This window comes from Anguilla anguilla, chromosome 13 (genome assembly GCF_013347855.1).
Source record: "Anguilla anguilla isolate fAngAng1 chromosome 13, fAngAng1.pri, whole genome shotgun sequence".
NCBI lineage: Eukaryota > Metazoa > Chordata > Actinopteri > Anguilliformes > Anguillidae > Anguilla > Anguilla anguilla.
In genome coordinates, this window is record NC_049213.1 from 20301046 (window position 1) to 20322866 (window position 21821).

At 42.5% G+C, this 21821-nt stretch overlaps 2 protein-coding genes across 2 annotated transcripts; both read right to left on the reverse strand.

The window, feature by feature from the left end:
* Positions 1-3426: 3426 nt before the first annotated feature.
* On the reverse strand, positions 3427-7986 carry LOC118210494 (microtubule-associated protein RP/EB family member 1-like). Its single transcript, XM_035386696.1, has 7 exons — positions 7782-7986; positions 7193-7325; positions 6266-6411; positions 5527-5749; positions 5168-5286; positions 4883-5035; positions 3427-3929 (listed from the first exon to the last, which is right to left on the reverse strand). Exons 2-7 carry the CDS (start codon positions 7314-7316, stop codon positions 3879-3881), a joined length of 816 nt encoding a protein of 271 aa, XP_035242587.1. The 5' UTR covers positions 7317-7325; positions 7782-7986; the 3' UTR covers positions 3427-3878.
* Positions 7987-9493: 1507 nt separating this feature from the next.
* Positions 9494-20326, reverse strand: mylk2 (myosin light chain kinase 2). The gene is made up of 14 exons (XM_035387275.1): positions 20166-20326; positions 19488-19931; positions 18482-18557; positions 17684-18254; positions 17032-17246; positions 14349-14454; positions 13754-13853; positions 13069-13178; positions 12333-12474; positions 12039-12109; positions 11550-11678; positions 11201-11353; positions 10325-10457; positions 9494-10096 (listed from the first exon to the last, which is right to left on the reverse strand). The coding sequence occupies exons 2-14, from the start codon at positions 19848-19850 to the stop codon at positions 10016-10018; spliced, it is 2250 nt and encodes a 749-aa protein (XP_035243166.1). The 5' UTR covers positions 19851-19931; positions 20166-20326; the 3' UTR covers positions 9494-10015.
* Between the last annotated feature and the right edge of the window lie 1495 nt (positions 20327-21821).

Sequence of the window (21821 nt, forward strand, 5' to 3'; positions counted from 1 at the left end):
TGACTTCCTTTGGATGGGCAGGTCAAAAGGTCACACTCTTACTCATTTGCAACTTGACCTGACAAAAACATGTTGAAAAAGCAAACTGAAAACTAGTGAAGATTGAAGACTGTTATAATAATTTTTCTGCACTTGTCACACGTTAATTTACAGGAGTTAGCAGTGGTCGGAAGATTGTAAAAACGACATATCTAATTTCTTATTCCACATTAATATGCATATGAAACAGCGGATAAATATTTTGTTACATTTAACGTATTAACCATACAGAAATATATCTCTCAACACCAACAAAGAAAGAAAAGCTGAGACATTAATATCAATCCTCTTAACAATTATTAAACTAACGGTCTCATCACAAAGCGTATTTTAATAAACTTGGTAACAATGACATTGCAACGTTCTTATCAAGCGTCTTTCGTAACCTTAGCAACAATGGAACTATTACATAGAATATAAATACATTCAAAAATATATTAAAGTTAACCACAAGAGGAAGTCAGCTACATATAATGCAGAAAAATCATATTCTAATAATACAGCATAAGAATACTTGCTACGCACATCCACATCCCCTGAATAAAAAACCCCAGAACTTCTGGACCAACATAATCGGTGTGACTAGGTGAAGGAGACCTTTTAATATACGGGGTGTAAACAAAACTGGCAACCTCAAAATCTCCCTCTGAATCTTCTAAGGTATTAAAAAAAGAAGAAGGTTTATAGCCATTGTGTAACACCACTGTTCTCTCTCTCAAAAAATTATATTGCCACTTGCCACTCGGTAAAACTAAAAACACTGCACCTGCTAAATGCAGTAGTTACAGTGCACATGCAATTGTTCTGCATTTGTGTCAGTGTCAGTCAACATTTTATCAAGGGATCAGACAGAAGATGTATTAATTATTTAAGCGGATAAAGTTTGGAACCACTGGGACCTTATGTATCATGCTCAGATGGCACTGTAGGATAACAAAAACAACAATACCAAATCCGGAGCAGCTCTTTATAATTTCAATCCATGTTCCAGATTTGGGAGGGTTCCGGATTTTGTTCAGAGCAATTATTCAGATGACTCTGCAGAATTAGTTTTTTTTTTATCCCTCCCAGTCCACACTCCTAACCAGTGGGCGGCGGTAAATGCACCTTTAAGTTGCGTCCCAACCGCCCAAAAATCAAGAAGAATAAAATAAAGAATAAGAATGCTACGACAGATGTTTAACAGTAAATGTTTTTAGACGAATATGTTGTTATGTTTGCAAACCAGCTCTGGTTAAACTTTATAGATATATACACCTATTGAATAGGAATACTTAGAACAAACAACTTCATCAGCTGTAACTAGACAAACGTTACATTATTTTGTTTTGCGACGTCTACGAAGGTGCCATGGCGGATGTATACGTTGGTTTTGAATCGTACAATTTCAATGAAGATGCAAAATATAAAGACGGTTTAAAACGTCTGCGTCTAACCGACGAAAACTACGACCATATTCTGAAGTTGAAAATATTCTATTACAACAGGTTTGTGTTCTGGTTCATTGTAATTTGATCTGTAAGCACTAGCTAGCTGTCGGGCATATGAAAACACCCAATTGTTTCTTAAAATCACACTAGATACCTGTGTGTCGTGGTACAAATGTCTGGTTTTCAGTTTCTCGGTGTTTTCCCCATTTTAGGTTCGTCAGGCCCATTGAGTTAGAAGGTTACTTGCAATGGTGTGCGTCTCACAAAGCTCATCAGACACAAACAACAGATGACAGCATACTCGGACTTCAAGATAGATGCGGGAAATTATGCATTCAAAGAGACGACACCAACTCCAACTACGGCGAAGGGAACACGCCCAAGGACACCGGCCTCGAAGAAAGTCGACAGCCGATAGAAGCGCCTACACTCGGCCCTCAAACTAGTGTCAGTTCCGCTGTCACCAACATCGAGCCCAGCGCATGTCAGTCGTTGTCATTCGCAGAGGTGTTTCGGCTGATCCAGGCAGGAGAAGTCGTTCCAGGGGTCCAGAAACTCGACATCCAACCATGTCACCAGAATCCCACAGCTTCCAAATTAACCCGCAGACTGAAACCTTGGGAGAAGACTCTGTTTGCGTCCTAAAACAAAATGCTCTCATCGAGAATTGTGACTTTATACTGCTTCTTCTATTCCGCTGGTGCAGTAGCTTCCATTCAGTGAATTCAACGTATGGGTATGTGTCGCATGTATTGTATTCACACACACACACACACACACACACACACACACACTACATGGCCAAAAGTATGTGGACATCTGACATCCAACATCTCATCCAAAGTTATGGGAATTAATATGGACTTGGTCCACTCTTTTGCTATTTATACTAGAAGTTGGAGCATTGCTGTAGGTATTTGCTTCCATTCAGCCAGAAGAGATTTTGTGAGGTCGGGGAATGATTGGGTGATTAGACCTGGCTCACAGTTGGCTTTCCAATTGATCCCAAAGGTGCTGGATGGGGTTGAGGTCAGGGCTTTGTGCAGGCCAGTCAAGTTTTTCCACACCAATCTTGACAAAAGCCATTTCTACATGGACCTGCCACATACACACACTCACACCATACACACACACACACTAATTTTGGTTCAGAAAAACTTGCTTATGAATAAAGTGTCACTTCAATTAAAAAGTTTTAACTGGTGCATTAAATCAGTCTATGTACACAAGCATGAAAGTATATCTGAAAACCCCCCAGTGAGAGGTTGTGTGGATGCTGTTGCTCACCGCTGTGCTGAGGTCACAGGTAGGGTACCAGCTACGCAAAGCCAAGGCATCCATCACTTTTATTCTGTTGCCAGTTTCACTGAATTCATACTGAATTCTGCCTTTTTGGAAGGATTTAAAAACTTCACAATAACAAAAAATGGTGGAACAAGTAATGACCAAATGCAACTCAAAGCAAAGGCAGCTGTGGAGCAGCAGCCATTCATTAAATATCAGGCAAATCAACAAAGTATAGAAACCCATTCAATGCAGAGAATAACATGCAAGGATAAGTTACTCAAAGTACATGTTTGTATAGACCAGTGGTCCCCAACCTCGTTCTTGGGGACCCCCTGTGTATGTTGGTTAATGTTCTAACCGCAGTTGCAATCAGAATTTTTTAAGAACAAAAGTTTTAATAAGAAAAATTTTGTGAATGAGGGCCATTGTTCTTATTGTGCTTTATCGGAAACAATTACATAAAGAGGTTACAAAAATTTTTAACTGATCAAATTTGACTGGTGAATCAAAAGGCTCCTAATTAGGTTGCTGAACACTTGATCTTTCAGAATTTTTTCCATGAAGAAAATTCACTAACACTAGGTTTGTCTTGTAATTTGTCACAATCTACCAAATAGCTAATGGTTTTGTTGGCCATGTGTCCACACTTTCACCAATTAGGAGCCTATTGATCCACTACATTCTAATTTTAAAGTTAAATAATTTAGTTTCCTCTTTAAATTAAATTCTTTGCAATATAGCACAATGTGAATATGGGAGGTTTATTCTACATTGCATGGATAGCTATTACATAATGTGGCTTGAGGGAAAATAATCCCTGAAGATAAACATGAAAAGCACCTAATTAATAAAAATTTACATCTTACTAAAATTCTGGGATTGCAGTTGTGGTTGGAACAAAAACCAGCAACACAGGCTCCCCAGGACCGAGGTTGGGAAACCACTGGTATAGTCCATATTTTCAGTTGCATTAATACAACGTGCCCTCTAAGGAAACCTCCAAAGAGGTTTGTTTGGACGCAGAACCACAGATCAACAAGGCAGCAAACAGACACTGGGTAAATAGGACAGGAGAGGTGGGGTTAATGTTGAAATGAGGGTAGTAGGGTCCTATCTTTATCATCAGCAGTCGTCCTGGGTCTCCAGTGATGAACTGGGTATGACAAAACCCTCCTGAAGAAAAAGAGAGCATGACATTTAACTGTGCGTATCACAATAGTACATAAACATTGGGGCTCCACTTAGGACAAAGGGTTTAGTGTAGTGGACTCAAAAGCACAACAGGTATAATAATGTAACCCCTAAATATTACATTACATTACATTACAGGCATTTGGCAGATGCTCTTATCCAGAGCGACGTACAACAAAGTGTATAACCATAACCAGGAACAAGTGTGTCGAAAACCCTAGAGAGAAGTACCGTTCCAAGTGCAGGGAACAACCGCATAGTTCAACTTGGACCCTGAAGGATAAACTGATTAATACTAACACAAACGAGAACAGCAACAACGCAGTCTATGCAGAAATACAAGCAGTAGTTAAGACGAGTGCATTAACTAAGTCACCCACGAAACAGCTACCTAGTTAGAACCCTAAGCTTACAGTCAATTTAGAGATTACAGGGAGGTAGGGAGGGATGGGGAGAGGTGCAGCCTGAAGAGGTGAGTCTTCAGTTGTCGCTTGAAGTGGATCAGTGTCTCAGCTGTTCTGACCTCCACGGGGAGGTCATTCCACCATCGTGGGGCCAGGACAGACAGGAGACGTGTTCGGAAAGCGCAGGTACGAAGAGGGGGAAGTGCCAGGCGTCCTGAGGTAGCGGAACGGAGGGGTCTGGCTGGCATGTAGGGTTTGAAGATCTTGTAAAGGTATGCTGGGGCTGATCCCTTGACTGCCTGGTATGCTAGGACCAATGTTTTAAATTTGATGCGAGCCATAACAGGCAGCCAGTGGAGGGTAGTGAGCAGGGGAGTGACGTGGGAGTGTCTGGGGAGGTTGAAGACCAGACGAGCTGCAGCATTATATGAGTATGAGTGAAAACAGTTAAGGAAACAGATTAATTAGTTCTAAATGTGGGTGGAATGGTGGAAAATGTAGGGGGAACAGCGGTTTCCTTTATGCACAAACCTCTATCGCATAAAGGACCTCCAGGATGGTTTTCAATGTGGAGTCACCCTCTCCCTCTTTCTCCTGGCAGATGAACTCGATGCTCTGCAGTTTAGCAAAGTAGAAATCCCTCTCCTTCTCTGTGTCCCGCAGGACAGACTGCAGCACGGCCACCTGGAGGAGTATGATAGTTTACCCCAATTACATCCCTCATTTCTTTTGGCGAATGTTGCAAAATTCCCTGCACCATTCTGGCCCATCTCCCACTTTGACAAAGTAGGCCCACTTCCTGAAGGCACGCCTGACCTCTTGCACCAGATCAGCCCTCTCCTTGGCAACGCAGCCTGACATTGGCCCCAGCTCCTGATCATCTGCCATCTTGGATGGAACACTCTGCACATCTGCCACTGTCGACAGCTGGGGGGCTGACAAAAGGGCCGTTGTCACACACGGGAACCAAGACAGTGAGCATCACATCATAGACAAACTCATGCCAAGCATAATAGCCACATTGCACATACTGAACTACCCAGAAATGACCAGAAAAAACAGTATTATTCTGGATCAGATCTCACCCAAGGACCCTGCTATCTGGGAGTAAAATGTGTCCAAGGTATAAAGTTCAGGAAGGAAAGGATTTAATGCTTTTCTCCTCCAGTACCCACCATGATCACCGCTGTACTCAGAGTTGAGCACTTTGGCTGTGCTGGGGGTGGACTCTGAGGATTCAATGGCTGGAACAGCCTCTTGGTCTACTTTGACTTCCAGTAGGTTACAGTCTTGCCTTTGATGGCAAGAGTAGTTGGCATCAAAGAATTTCTTGAACCACTGCACAAACTCAAAGTTGTCTTGGAACTTCCCTCGGACCAGTTTCTCCACAGGGATGACCTGGAGAAGATGTGGAAAAGGCACATCAAAGTCCAGACAGAACACACATGGACCAGAGGAGAAACCAACCCACACAGCATTGTAGGGTATCATCATCCGAAAACTTCATCCTCGTGCATCTGAAAAGCAACAGTAATTTAGCAGGCAAACAACAACATATTACGGCTGAACATACCCAGTTTACTATCTGATCATTCTGCAGATTTAGCTTACCATATTATTTTCAAAAAGTCACACCAGGATCTGTCTGCATGTTAGCATCAAAGGTCACATACACTACAACTGAAAGAACATAAGCATTTACTGAGGTGTAAATCTACAAAAAATGTAACATTTTTATTCAAATTTTCATTTCCTGAAAGTCAAGAATAAAAACAAAGACTGAAAGGACCTAATGAGAGGGAAAGGGGCTGAATAAATATCTGAATTAATTAATAAAATTAATAAATATACAAAATATACTGTCAATGAAGGAAACACAAAGGACTCTGACTAAACAAAACAAAAATTACACACTTTGTCAACATGCATTTTCCTGAAGCTGACTTGCAGTATCTTGAAATTGTGGATGAATTCATGTTCCAGCCTTGCCTGGAATTTGACCTTCTTCAGAGGCACACAGTCTTCAAACAACAAGTCCATCAGCTTGCAATAGGCAGCCCCTGCAAAGACATCACGAACAGATTTCACAACCAGTAACCCTTATTACAGAGTTTATTCTCTGCAAGACCTTAGAGTACGAAATATGTACAGACAGCAATGTCAACAGGAACCTATAGGGAGCGCATCAGAACCAGGAAGTACAATGTTTTCATTCAATAGACATGCTCAGCTGTGTTGTTGGTCACATGCCTAATCACATGTACAACAAGGAAAGCGCATTGATGTGAGAAGGCTGCGTCAAAGCCAATCCACCCACTCCACGGGTGACAAACAGCAAAAAAAGTTTTCATACTGGCGATGTGCAGCGACGGCTAATTAGAGCGCCTATGTACAGAGATAGCAAAGAGCATCAGCAGGTTTATTCTACTGTATGTTGCTTGTGTATTATAAAATTAGCCAGTACAATAAAAGGCGCTAATGCAATGTTCATAGTACAAGGTTAGAAACATAATTAATTAGACCTATCATTTTATTAAACTATGTAGCTCAGCTATTAAGGGAATTCAGTAACAACACCACAGCTTTACTTGAACTCCTGGATTTACCTGAAAAGGTGTATCCCTGAGCTCGGGCATGAATATTTGGTACAGTTGTAAGCAGCACAAACTGGCACTTTGACCAAATAACTTACTTACTACAAATGTACACAGGCTTCCCTTTCCTAAGCTTCTGCATTACATCATAGAGATCTCCAGCTTGGGTGTGAAAATATGACTGCAACAAAGCAGTCATGCACTTTACACTCAATTTATCAAAGGATGGTACCCAACCCTCTCTCACCTGAGCACATTGACTCAATCTTCGTCAGGTTTGTTTTCAAAGTTGTGTTTATCCACACAAGGAAGTCATGACGACTAAGGTTGTCACTGGTCACCGAGGTAAAATGCACATTCACAGCCATCATCACAGCAATCTACAAGACCAGAGATGACATGTATTAATAAGAAATTAATTTTTGTCTTGTGATGAACGGAAATACAGATTTTAAATGGGGATAGCCTATCACATCAGCAGATAACATCATGCCACTGAGGGAATTTGAGGCCAAGTACAGTATTAGGACATTTGGCCGTAGTTTTTACCCAGAGGGATTTACACGGGTTACAGTACACAAATGTAGCAAGGAAGAATGAAATTGAGCATTATATACTAGAAAACTACAATTGAATTCGAAAAAAACGTTAGCTAAATTCTAGCTAATTAGCCATAGACTAGCTAGCCAGCAAACGTTATCTATCTAGTCTCTAAATAGTTTCGTGTGCTCATTTAATAAATGCTCAGTGAGCATTACAAATGTATATTGTTCGGGATTATTCCGTAAAATTGCTAAAAATACAAAGCATTGCAACATATTTCTCACATCACCCACTTCTTAACTACCAGCTGAGAACCAAGTGACTAACGTAGTTCGAGTTCCCGCGTCGTCAGATCCATAGTGATGACGTCACGCCACAACGATCGGGCGGTTGATGTCCTGTTGAATGAAAACGTCAACATGATACTACACACTACAGAATGTACAAGTAGGCCTATGGTTATTACTAATTCAACTGTGCACCTTCCCTTTTAGTGTGTGGCAGCTTCTTCACAAAACAAGTGTTCTGTGTTTAAAAACAGGCTCCCTCCCTGTCTTTTCTGCAACAGCAGAGATATGGGAATAAACTATTTCAGTTAAATTGATTTTTTAAAATTATTATAAGAAGATTTAGAAATTAGAAAAATTTTAATTAGAAAAACAAAACTGGATTACATTAAACGACAAATTTATACAAGCAAGCAGGATGAATGTGTATCTGAAAACCCCCAGGGTGATATTGTGTAGCTGCTGCAGGGCGCATGTTGCTCAACGCTACGCTAAACTCACGGGTAGGATACTAGCTCCGGCACGGACACTGCATTTGTACATAGAGCTCAGCTATGCAAGGCCATGTTACCTGTGCCTTGTGGAGCCTTTTTCGTGGAATAATGAAATGTAATACTGAATTTTCGAGTAATTATATTTTCAAAAACTATGCTACCGACGTACTGAGATCTGTAATTTTGTCCTGACGATTGTAATTGCAATGTTCGATTAAGGAATAAACGCCACTCATTTTAAGGTGGACTTTAAACGGTGCCTACTGTGGAATAGCCTATCCATCTGTAATTTTAGTATTTTAACGCTTCCACACAAGAGAGCGCTATTCAGCAAAGTACAAGACAACCTATAGCTATGTTATTCAACTTTTTAATACGTCACACTGTCCAAATTATGCAGTACCTGTCAAAATCACCAACTTAGCCTAATGCATCTTAGTTTTTCCCACCATAGCTAGTTTGGGACACTTGCAGCCCTCTGACGAGTTGCTTCAGTTTTTGTCATAAGCTTTATCAGAGCAGGGTTACATTAAGGTTTCACTGATGTGCAGTGTATGATGTTCATGATGTGTACGTGCATATACAATGTAAAGTAGACTCAGAAAGTATGGCGGCCACAGTGCTTCTTTGGCTGGACCCATAAACCGTATAAAAATATGGACGAAGTGCTTCATGATGTCACCCATTGATCTGCTATGGTTAGTGCCATACTATTTTTTACAGTCTCTGGTGCCATAGGGCTGACCCCCCTGTTGCGGTCCAGTTTAAACGCGAATGTCTGTGACTGAGTGATGAAGTTACACCACGCATGTCTACGACTGAGTGACTGACTGATGAAGTTACACCATTGGTCGGCCGGTTCGGTCCAGCCATACTAGGTTTTGACCTGGTTAAGATAGCAAACAAGAGCGGCGTAGTAATATGAGGTGAAGCGCATGCACGATGAGAGCTGTACATATATACGGTCTATATATACATCATACCGATTGCTGTTTTTTGTGATATAGTAACTGTTTGTGTCATTTATTCTCTTGTATGTCTTAACTCTAACGTCTCCCTATACTACCCTCTGACCCAGAAACTTCAAATATATGTGTACATGTGTGTATGCAAACTGGATTCCAGGCTTCTGTGTATTCTCTTACGGATACCCTAAAACCAGTGCAGTGCTGGTAGAACAAGAAACAGTATTTTCATCAGTAAAAGACAGAACCAGGGTTATTCTGAAACAAAGAGCATTTCTTTATTTTGCTTTAGATTCCCTCTGAGAGTATTACAGCATTTAAGTCTGGGGTCATTCATTTAGACTGGAAAAGAACTACAGGAAACACAACTGCATTGACAGGGAAATATGTGCTTTATATGCTTTATGCTAAATCTCCAGTTACAGAAAAGAGCTGGTAAGAATTTCCTTCACTTGTGCTTATAAAATGAACAATACATGACATCTGTGGCATGACCAAATTAATGTGATGCTGATGATGATGATAAAAATAGAAAAAACATAATTCCAGTTAGGGCTGCTGTAACAGTAACTTGGGTAAATGTGACAGGTCTTAATGCCATGTAGTTATAAAGCCAGATGGGAATGTCTGGCCTCTGGTTTATCTATGCAGAAGTGACTCAATGTTAAATGGTGGCCTGAGTTCCTCTGTGGCCAGAAAAGGCATATTATATGCTCCATTGCCGTGGCAGATTTGGTGGCCAGAGCTTTGGCTGCTCTAGGTGCACAGGTCCGTGTCCCACTCAGATGGCCAGCGAGGTGAGAGACCCAGAGCTGCTGATCTTCTTAAACCTGTTGGCTGCTGCTATGGCGATGTAATTTTTCTGACAGGTGAGAAGGAAGAGAAAAAGAAACGCATGGATGTGACTTTAGAAGACACTGACAAAACATCTTAAAACAAGGGTCTGCAACCTTGGTCCCGAAGAGCTGCAGGGTCTGCTGGTTTTGGATGTCACTTGGATTGTAAATTATCAGTTAATACAGTTACACAGTTGACGCATGGGTTTTGGAATGTGGGGGTTAGTCAGTAATGCTGTGTTCGGCTGGCCCACCTTCCACTTGCGCTTGGCCATGTACTTCCTCAGCTGGACCTGGGACTTGAGCAGGACGTTGCTGTGTCTGGCTCTGTCGTGGATGCTGTGCAGCCAGGAGTGTCTGAGACACTGTGCTGCGCTTAGGCGCCCGCTGCAACACACACACGCAATCATGAAGACACACGGACACACACACCCATACACAGAGTCATAAAGACACACACACACACACACACACACAGAGTCATAAAGACCTGCACACACACACACATACATACACACAATCATAAAGACACACACACACACACACAATCATAAAGACCCATGCACACACATATACACACACACAATCATAAAGACACATGCACACAGACACATTTTGCCATCATTGCAACCACTACCCAATGATGTGCTCTGGCCTGGTGATCAGTTATGATGATGTCATCTCTGTCAGAAGACTCTTATTTAAAAAAAATAACTCAGAGTGAGAGTACACAGTAAGAAGTTATGTTTTTAGCTGATATGAACACTTCAGGTTTTACTTTTACATTATATTTAGTCACATATTTTAAAGCAAGTAATCATGATGTTGTGACAGGTGCTGCTGCTCTGTTTTTAAAATTAGTCACAACTAGTAAGAGCAGAAAAAGAACCTGCTCTACCTTACCGTATTGGATAAATCAAACAGTGACAACAAAGCACAGCACTCAAATCCCAAGTTCACAAAAAGAATTTACCCCATTGTTCCAGGGATATAGGGAGAGTAGTAATGCCTTTCAGTCAATAAGATGACAAGCTCAGTGCCCTCAACCAATAGGAACACGGGGGAACTAAAAGGAGGCCACATTCCAGTGCTCCACCCAATTCTACCCACCCCCTCCTTCCTGCCCTCACCTCCTCTCCCGGATCAGCAGGTTGGAAACGAAGTCTTTGGCCTGGGGGGAGACATGCTCAAAGGCCTCTTCGTCAAAATACCAGTTCACACTGAGAACGTTGTTCAGCGTCTGCGTGTCATCATCTCCCATGAAGGGGGACAGGCCGCTCAGCCTGATGGGGACACAAAACACACATTCAGTGCTCAGGAGATCAAGGGGTGAGTGCTTGATGTTGTCGGTTGCAGTGGTGGCTGCCCGTTGGCTTATGGTTGGGGGTTGTCAGTCATGGTTGTTGTTGTTGTTTTGTGGCAGTGGAAGTCATGTCACATAGGGAATCTGGACCAATCAAGAGTACTTAGGTGACTCACAGCATGTAGGTGATGACCCCCACTGTCCACATGTCTGTGGGGAAGGACACAAAGTCAAAGTTCACAATCTCTGGTGCCAGAAACTCTGGAGTCCCGAATGAAACTCGAAGCTTCTCTCGTGGCTTATACCTGAGGACAGACAAACAGAAAAACGGAGGAATTCTGAGATTTGGAATGTAAAATCATAACATTAAGTATAAAGTACACTACATTAGAGCTGTAAAATATATATTTGCGTATTCAAAATACATATTCAAAATATAGCGGCGATCTGTTTAATTGCGCAAATGAGTTGATTTACATTTATACTCTGAAACAAAACATGTGTCTCTGGGAAAACCATGTAGATGTTAGGCAGCTTTTCCAGTCAATTCATCAATGCAGTTTTTGAACATGATTACTGACACTAAATACACATACACATATGTCAGCATGCCCGCGCACTCACGTGCCCGCGCACACACAAAAATGAAGGGAGAGAAACACTACCTCCTGGCCAACCCAAAGTCAATAATCTTCACCTGGTGCCCACTGCGATTCACACAGAGGATGTTTTCTGGCTGCAGGTCATACAGTACAGAGAAACAGATTAGGAACTGTCATCATTTTAATACTAACACTAACACACACACTAACACACAAACACACACACACACGCCATATGTATTCAGGTACAGGTAGCAGGTCTGTTTGATACATACACACACACACACCCATGCATATACTCATATGCTTGCACACACATAGCTACTTACATTCACACATGGCCATGCAAGGTCTCACCTTCAGGTCCAGGTGCAGGACGTACATCTGGTGCATGTACTGAATCCCCTCACATATCTGCTTCACAAAAATCATGGCATCCAGCTCTGTGAGCGGAAAGCTCTCATCTAAGATCCTTTCAAACAGCTCACCGCCCTCCACACTGCACAAAACATACACAGAGTAAACCTAAATCTTACCTGTACCCCCAAAACAATCCCCTCCACACTAAAGACAGAAACCCTCACTAGACTCTCCCCTAAATCGTAGCCCTCATGATTAATCAATAGTGCAGATTCTTTATGAATATGTCTCATTAGATTTCATAGCAGAGCAGCAACCTGATATATACATAAAAGATTATAACACAGAAACACAATGGCAGACAATGCAATGTGCACTGACTGCCAGGGAAAGAGCTGGAACCCCACAGGGTGGTAACATGATGACCTGGGACAGGCAGTGCATCTGTGTGTGAATGAGTTAAAATGAATATAAATCAGTTAGATCCTTTACATCCACTCTAGCACACAGTAGAAGATGTTAGATCTAGTCTGGCACACAGAAGACTCAAGTGTGATTCAGTTAGATCCATTAGATTCGGTCTGGCACGCAGAGAACTGAGTATGAATCAGTTAGATCCTTTATATCCACTCTAGCACACAGCAGACTGAGTTTTAAAAGATGTTAGATCCAACCTGCCACACAGAAGACTAAGTGTGATTCACTTAGATCCATCAGATCCAGCATTACTCACAACTCCAGGATCAGAACCACCTGGTTCTTGACCTCGTAGGCATCATACAGCTGGATGATGTTGGGGTGGCTCAGCTGGTTCATCACCTGTATCTCATTATGTGACATATCCTACCCATACAGTGCATGCACACACGCACAAACACACACATTCACACCCACGCAGTTGAGTGGTGCAGGATACAGTTAAAAATGGACAGATATACTAAAGCACACAGATACAGGTGGCAGACCTGCTTCACACACATTACATCATGTGTGTATAGATACAGGTAGCAGGTCTGTTTGATATACACATGCAAACACACACACACACACACATTAAAGCCATATGTATGCAGGTAAGGTAGCAGGTCTGTTTGATACTCACACGCACATACACACACACACACACATTAAAGCCATATGTATGCAGGTACAGGTAGCAGGTCTGTTTGATGCTCACACGCACATGCACACGCACACACGCACACACACACACACACACACACACACATTAAGGCCATATGTGAACAGGTACAGGTAGCAGGTCTGTTTGATACACACACACACACACACACACACACACATTAAGGCCATATGTATACAGATACAGGTAGTAGGTCTGTTTGACACACACACACACACACACACACATTAAAGTCATATGTATACAGGTGCAGGTAGCAGGTCTGTTTCACACTCACAGACGCCTTCTCTTTTGCACTTCGTGTTATCACGATTTTTGCTGCCAGCGTCAGCCCAGATGTTTTCTCTGTACAGCTGTGCACTGTGCCAAATCGACCCCTAAAAGAGCAGAGCAACATCAGGATCACCCGGAGTGGTACAATTGCTCTGTAAATTCCTTCTGTACTCCTATAATCATTTCAGAACCATTCAAACATCTTTATTTAGTAAATGGAGTGAAGTGTGCTTGCTCACCACTGAAAAACACTGTACTCTGACCAGTACTCCACACAGCTGGCCTCAGGTCCAGAGTACAGAGCTCTGGCCACTATTTCCCTGAATAAGGGGAAGGGCTAGTATTCCAGATATTAGGGCTGCTGTTGGTAGTGTGTGAGGACCACAGGACTATGATCAGTGAACAGAATTTGTTTTTAAACCTGACAAAACCGTACAAGCTAAGGACAAACAAATCAAATAACTTCTGTATTCATCCTTTCAACGAATCTGAAAGGATGGATTTGGGAGCTGTCAGTGAAACATCATTGGCTCAAGCAGAGCTGGAAAAGCATCTGCCTTTGAGTGCCCTCTCCCACCCCCTGTGGGTGCGTCTCTTACCCCCCCAGGATCTCCTGAGTGTTGATGATATAAGCGTCGTGGGGTTGGCTGGGTCGCACGGTCACCACACGATGGGGGAAGGGGGCAGGGTGAGGGGGGTCATCATCTAAAGGAAGGAAAGAAACCCAATGTCAGGGAGCAATACTCTCCAATCTCTCCACCAGGGGCAGTGTTTCCACACATCCAGCAGTATTTATCCATGCCAGGAGCAGTCATTACTCTCAAAACTACTACTTCACAACTGACCAGGCTGATAATTTGACAGAATTATATTTATATGCAGGCACTTGACTTAGAGATGATTCCAATTCCTCAGTGTGACAACTGACAGTAACAGCCAGCACACAGAGCTTCAGTATAAAGGGAGATTGAAGGTGTAGCGCTTTAAGTAGCACTTGCACATTGTGTTATCAGTGCCTTATGCCTGGAATGTTTTGAAAGAAGCAGGCATAGTGATTTACTGAAGCAAACTGCACTTCACACCCAGGGTCCCCCTCCTTGACCTCTATCATGCCTTTAGCTGAACATTAAAGTAAATGAAATGGCAAGCAGTTTCCCACTGTTTGCTGTTGAATAATACATTCCATAATACCATAACCTGCCTAACTTCTGGAGGTGTATCACACACACATACAATTAGACTTCACATTTTGGGATTTTCATAGAGTGAAAACAGCTTAAAATCTTAAACATGCAATCCATTTATATAGATGAATTATTTATGCTTATGTACCTTGCTCAGTGGTACAATAGGGATTGGAACAAGGACTCTAACCTGAAACTCTCTAACTTATCTGCAATTTCAATATTATCCTAGCCATTATGCTATACTGCCAAGATGCTTGCTGTGTCTTTAGTGCTGTTAGTGGAGAAAACAGCGGTGCTCTTCAGTTTATTACTGGCTCTATTCCCAAGAATGGGATGAGGGTGTGGAGTTACCCACAATCCCACACAGATGACAGATCAAACAGGCTTCCATTCCATCCACGTGGCAGCTGCATGTGGGGGTGGGTGGTTGTGACAGGGGCAGCTGCCCCCCCATTACAGGATCAGTGTGTTTGGAAGGTTAGATACCACTCATCGTTTAGGGATTAAAAAGGTACCCCTGTCCACGTGGGCAAATACCACAATTTCTGGCAGAGCATGTGAGGATTCTGCCACTAATCGCTGTAAACTTTCTGTAATCACTCTAGTCTGCCTACTTCTGTCACCTGCTTTTATGCACTGTACTCCGGTAGCGCTCTCACTCACATATAAAGTAACTCCTTGCTCAGATCAACTCCATTGTAATCAATCAACATATATTTAACTTTTGAATGCTCTCGTTTTCATTCGCCTCCCTTGTGCCAAACACTGATATTGTTTATACAATGCATTTATCTATGTTTATATATATATATATATATATATATATATACACACACACACACACACACACAGCACGTGTATTAGACAGGGGCACAAATTTGCATTGTTTTGCCCTGAACTCCAGCACATTGGATTTAAAATGAAACAATATGAGGTGAAAGTGCAGACTGTCTATTTTAATTTCTGTGTATTTACATCCATATCATGAATGTAGGAATTGCAGCTCTTTTTTTGGACCCAATTTGCAAGACCGAAAGTAATTGGACAATTGGCTGCTCAGCTGTTTCTTGGCCAGCTCTGTGTGTTATTGCATCATTAGTTCATGCACAAAAAAGCTACTAAAAGGTCTAGAGTTGGTAATATGTGTTGAATTTTCATTTGATTTCATTGCTGTTGTCTCTCAACAGGAGGACCAAGGAAGTGTCAATGCCAATAAAGCAGGGCATCATAGGTTAGAAAAATCAGAATATATTGTTTAGAGGCATAGCCAAAACATTGGGGATGTGAAAGCCAACTGTTTGGTATTGTTACGTAGCCAGAAAGCACTGGCAATGTTAAAAACTAGAACAATCTGTTATGGACAGATGAGATCAGTATTAACCTGTACCAAAGTGATGGAAAGAGAAAGCTGTGCAGGAAGAAAGAAACTGCTCATGATCCAAAGCGCCCCCCCGCCCCCCTCATCTGTGATGGTTAGGGTTAGGGTTAGTGGCAGCCATTCATGGCTTTGTCATGAATGGCTGCCACTGGAACTGGCTCACTGGTCTTTATTGATCATGTGACTGCTGAGAGCAGCAAGATGTATTTTGAAGTGTACAGAGACGTCTTATTTACTGAAATCCAACCAAATGCCTCAAAATTCATTGGACAGTGCTTCACCTTGCAGCAGCACAATGAGCACAAATATCTTGATAAAGCAATCAAGGAGTTTATCAAGGCCAAAAAGTGGAATGTTCTTGACTTGCCAATTCAATCACCCAAACGGAATCCAATTAAACATGTGTTTCATGTGCTGCATTCAGGACTATATATACACACACACATATATTTTATAATTAATAATTTAAACCTAGTTTTGGGCAAGACCATGTGGTGTAGTCCATAAAGCAACCAAATATGAACCCATTTAAGAACCTCCTGTGTGGTCAGGTGTTCGATTTGCAGCCATGACTGTTTGTGTTCTGTGTTCCTATGTCTATCTGTAAATCTGTCTACTTTCCCTCTGTCTTATTTAAGCGGAAAGCAGTAGTAAGCGCTTCAACAGAACACTAGCCATCCCTGTAGTCAGGCCTCCAGCAGTCAAATCCATGGGTACCTAGTATTTTCTGGCAGATGGGGGGCGTGGCTTTGGTCGTGTCTGGGAGCAAGGTGCAGTCAGGTGCCGTGCTCACTGTAATCTGAATGCCTGCAGCAGCAGATGGCTTCACCGGCACTGCTGGGACCCCTGCAGCTGCACTACATGTCTTTGGCAGAGGGGGCGCTGCTATGTCTGACGGATTCAGTCGCGAGGAGCCTCCTGAGTCCTGTAGCCTGACAAAGAAATCACAGGTCAAGACACGTTAAACAAAGCATTAGGGCATTTTTTTAAAATCATTGCAAAACAACACCCTTTCCTAAATAACATGTTTGAGGGTAAAACAGTAATGATCCTGATTTTCATAAGATCGCTTTAATGTAGTGATTTAGTGAGAACTGGTTTGGGCTATATTTAATTCTACTTTGGTTTTGCTATGCTTTTGCTATGCTTTTATCCTTTGTTTCTCTTATTACGAAAGCTTTTGGTTTTTTCTGCTTTTAACTTTCTGAGTATTATGAACTGCAAGTATGAAAGGTGCAACACAAATAGAGTGTATCTACTATTATAAATAATAATAATAATGTATTTTAAAAAAGCATTATTATTATGACAAATACACTTTAATTGCGTAGCACCTTTATTATTAAACAGATAGTTAACTCCAAAATACCTTTGCAAGGATTCAGGACAGCTGTGTACATGTCTGAGTGAACTATGGCTGTCGTTTGTCGTTGCCTTGGGAACTGTCACCGCCAGCAGCTTTCCCTGTGGGAGACTTGGGGCTGCCCCGCCTCCTGCCGTGGACGTGGTCACCGCCTTTGCTTCTGATGATGGTGGAGGGGGCGTCATGGTAACCTTTGGTTTTGCCTTCTCTGTATGGAACTGTCCCGGTAGTTTAAAGGATGAAGAGCCCCCAGGGTCTGATCTTCCATCCTTCACTTGTTGCTCTGTAGCTCCGCCCACACTGGTGCAAGACAGGGTTCCACTGGCACCGCTGCCATCATTTTTTTGTGCACCCGTCCTTGTTTGCTGAGGGGGTTCGTGATCCGGCAGCCCTGTTTTGGGGGGGTTGGTTTTTTGCATTCCCCCCATGGAGTTTAGAGAGGGCGCTGGCTGTGTCAAACAGGGCACTGTGGGATTAAATTTGGGCTTTGACCCTCTGTCTGGTGGGGGACTAAGGGCTTTCTCCACACTCATAGCCTTGTCCTTCCTCACATCATTCTTTAACTGTGCAGGCACACCTGTACAGGAGACAGCACAGTCAGCCCCCAGGCCTACCCATCATCCCGCTGCACTATCCATCAGATTCCTGTGCTGTGGTGATTGCTTCCTGTTTGGTGAATGTATCTGGTGAATAATGTTTTGTTTGTGGAATGTGAAATTTGAGCAGGGCACGATATGTCCAGGATTTAAAAGTGCACTGGGATACGTGAGCTCTTGGTCGTATTTATAAGTGTTCAGTATTTACCCTTCTGGCGAGTCACACATATATTCTGCTGTTTTAGGGTCTGGTTTCTTTTCTCTGCTGTGTTGACTGTACCCTCCTAAATAGAGTAGAGACAGAGCAGGTAAGCACACTAAACAGGGCTATGTGTAAACACATATCTCTACAGCATTTCTCCTTCATCTGTCTGATCATAGACTATTGCTACCCTTGCTTTTATGACATTCGTATATTGCAATATTCTGATTTGTCAAAAAAAAGTCATATTTGGCCTTTCACTCCAGGGTCAATTACTGTATCCACTGCTAAGGGCAGGGGGATACAACTGGTCCTGGAGGGCTGGTGTGTCTGTAGATTTCTAATCAATTCTAATCAATTACGCTGGCTAATTTTTTATAAACAGCTCTTTACACCAACAGGGGTTCACTCCTAAATTGTACCACAGGAAAACCTAACCAAGAATACAGTCTGCATGCATAACTGATGATTTAAAAAAAATATCAGCTTAAAGGAATGACTGACCAAATACGTATAATAATTAACAGCAGAAGTTGGCATAAACTCTTGTAGTCAGTCAGAATGATTGTCCCTGGTTGTGGACCCCTGGCTGAGGGTAACAGAAAGGTGTTTGGCTTAAAACAGCCGGCAGTAACAGTAAGAATTACTGGAGGTTGCAGTCACAGGCTTGGCGATCAGAGCCTGGGGCTCCAAATGAAAGAGTTGGCGAAGGAAATAGTAATAATAACAATAATGAATTTTATTTCCATTGCCCTTATAGCCCTTTTCATTTTGCAGTAAAATAACAGAGATTTACACAGACAATTTAGTGAACTACAAAATAAAACACAGCTATATAAAAACACTGGATCATCATTTGGACTACAGGTTCTATAAAACAACCAGTCTTAGCTACCATCTAAAATTTTAAGAAGGTCAAAACAGGAGACAAAATGCATTGGATCATGCTATCTACAGCTGGTATAACAAATGTATTATTTTTTCAAAATGAACAGAACAAAAAGTGTGGTACCTTTGCCTCTCTGCAGGAATTTTGGACTGGCAAGGACAGAGGTTTCTGAGGTATGGCTCTACCCTCTTGGCTAGGTGTGACCCCACCCTCCTGGGTGGGCAAAGCCCCGCCTTCTGAGCCCACACCCGGGACCAGCCTCTCCAAGGAGTCGAGGCGGTGGGCCTGGGCTGACAGCATGCTGACTATGGCCTCCTGCTGCGCAGCGTGCAGACTGCAGGTGCTGCAGAACGCGCAGCCAGAGGCCCGCGCAGGCAGTTGAGAGCTGGAGAGCACCAGGTCCAGCTTGTGCCCAAAGCTGTCCAGCTTCGCTTCCAGGGCCACCAGACCCCTGAGTGGGACCCCTGATGCCCGCGCTGTGCACATGACCACAGCAGAACCTGACAAGGCTGACCGCTGCGCTCCGCCAAGTCAGAGTCAGAGAAAGGGTGAGGGAACCAAAACACTCTACCGAATAAGAGACAGAAAAGAGGGACAACTGAGACCCGAATGCACACACAAGCATAGACACATACAGAGAAAGTGCGTAGACACACACATATAAACACATACACACATATAAACACATACACACATTCACCCACAGTAGAAAAATGCTCACAAGACACTCACACACACATAACCCTTTAGGACAAACACACAGACACACAAATACACACGCAATACATACAAACTCCTTACATTGTTATCTTCTGGTTGAGACCAGATTCTCCAATGTCGAAGACCACCTGCAGAAACCAATGGACAGGCAGCCCAGCTGTAGGGTTTCAGATCGGCTACATAAGCGAGGTGGGGGGTGCTGCTGAATTCTTCCTCTATCTTTCTCTGCTGCGGCTCCAAATAGAAGCTGAATATGGGGGGGGGGGAGGGGTTGTGGGGAGTGGGGGATTGTTAATGTTCCCTGATAATAGAGGCATGTGAGGCAGCTGGAGGCACATCAGATTTTAGGGACAAAGAGCATGCAGTCTTTCCATTTCACTCAATGGCATGTATAAGGACACACAGAAGGACAGGCACACACCAACACACTAAAGTTATTAAATTATTTTATGCACGCAAACATTCTTTCACCAACTTAGACCCACACACATAGACAGACACACACACTATGCATTCACACATGCACTTGCATGTTCACACATATTTCTCCTGCAGTTGGCTTTCGTAAGCAGGGTTTCACTTTGGCCCACAGAGAGCAGCCATAGGACCTTTACTTCCAGCAATGTTCACTAAGAGCAATTTTTAATGAGTTATACTTTTGCTAGTATATTAAGAGCTCCCAAACTGGAGCCTCTAAAAGAATCTCTGGGGTCTCTAGCAAAATGGAAAAGATATTTTACTTTTTAAGAATATTTTTACATACATTTTCACTTCCAGATGAAGTGTACCTTGTCTGGATTTCACACCTATAGTCATGTGCATGTCACTGAATTTTTTGTACAGTATTTTTACAGTAGCCCATGAAAAGAAAACCTGTTAATGAAACCATGATTCCCAGTTATGACATCTGGCAGGCTGCTCTGCACCACATTGATCCTCAAATCCATTAAAGCCAGAGCTGTGAGCCCTAGACCCCATCCACACATTTCACATTGTATGATGGGGTATGGAGTGAAATCTCCAGCTGAAAGCTGTATGTTAGGACAACAGAGGGAGACCCTCATCCTGGAGGGCTTTATCTGTAGAATTTTGCCATTTTTTATTAGTTGCAATACTTCGCTTCACCACCTGGGTGGTGTTTCAACTGTTGTATCAACCCAAGGGCCCTTAGCGACAGCTCAACAGAATGTATTTGCAAAGGGGCTGAGGGGAAATGGAATGGAGCATGTCAATCTAGGGGTGATGAACTCTGTACACAGTACAGTATTTCTGAAATATATGGCAACTTCTACTTCCTCCAGTTAACTAATTAGCTGTGTACACTTCACCTTGTAGATTAAACCACAGGACAACATATAGATACACAAAAACAGTCTTCAGTAGTTCATTAGCTTCAAGAAATGTATGTAAAGTGTCAGAAATCATGGTTGGAATAATTTAAGTCCAGGGACAAGGTACCCCACTGCCATCAAAACAGAACAACAGCTTCAGAGTTTGCAACAGTACTGCATGACACGAACAGCTGCCATCTCACGATACATTTTGAGATTTGCATTGGCCAGGTAACCTCCTCTTGCAGGCGGGTTCAGTTGGTTTTGATGTGAAAATCGTCATTTCACGCATACAGTCTACCAGCCTGCTGGATTGAGACTAGGGGGCTGTGCTTTTGAGACATTTGAAGTGCATATTTGAAATAAAGTCTAGTCTCTAAATATTTACAAGCAACCTTTTTTGCCA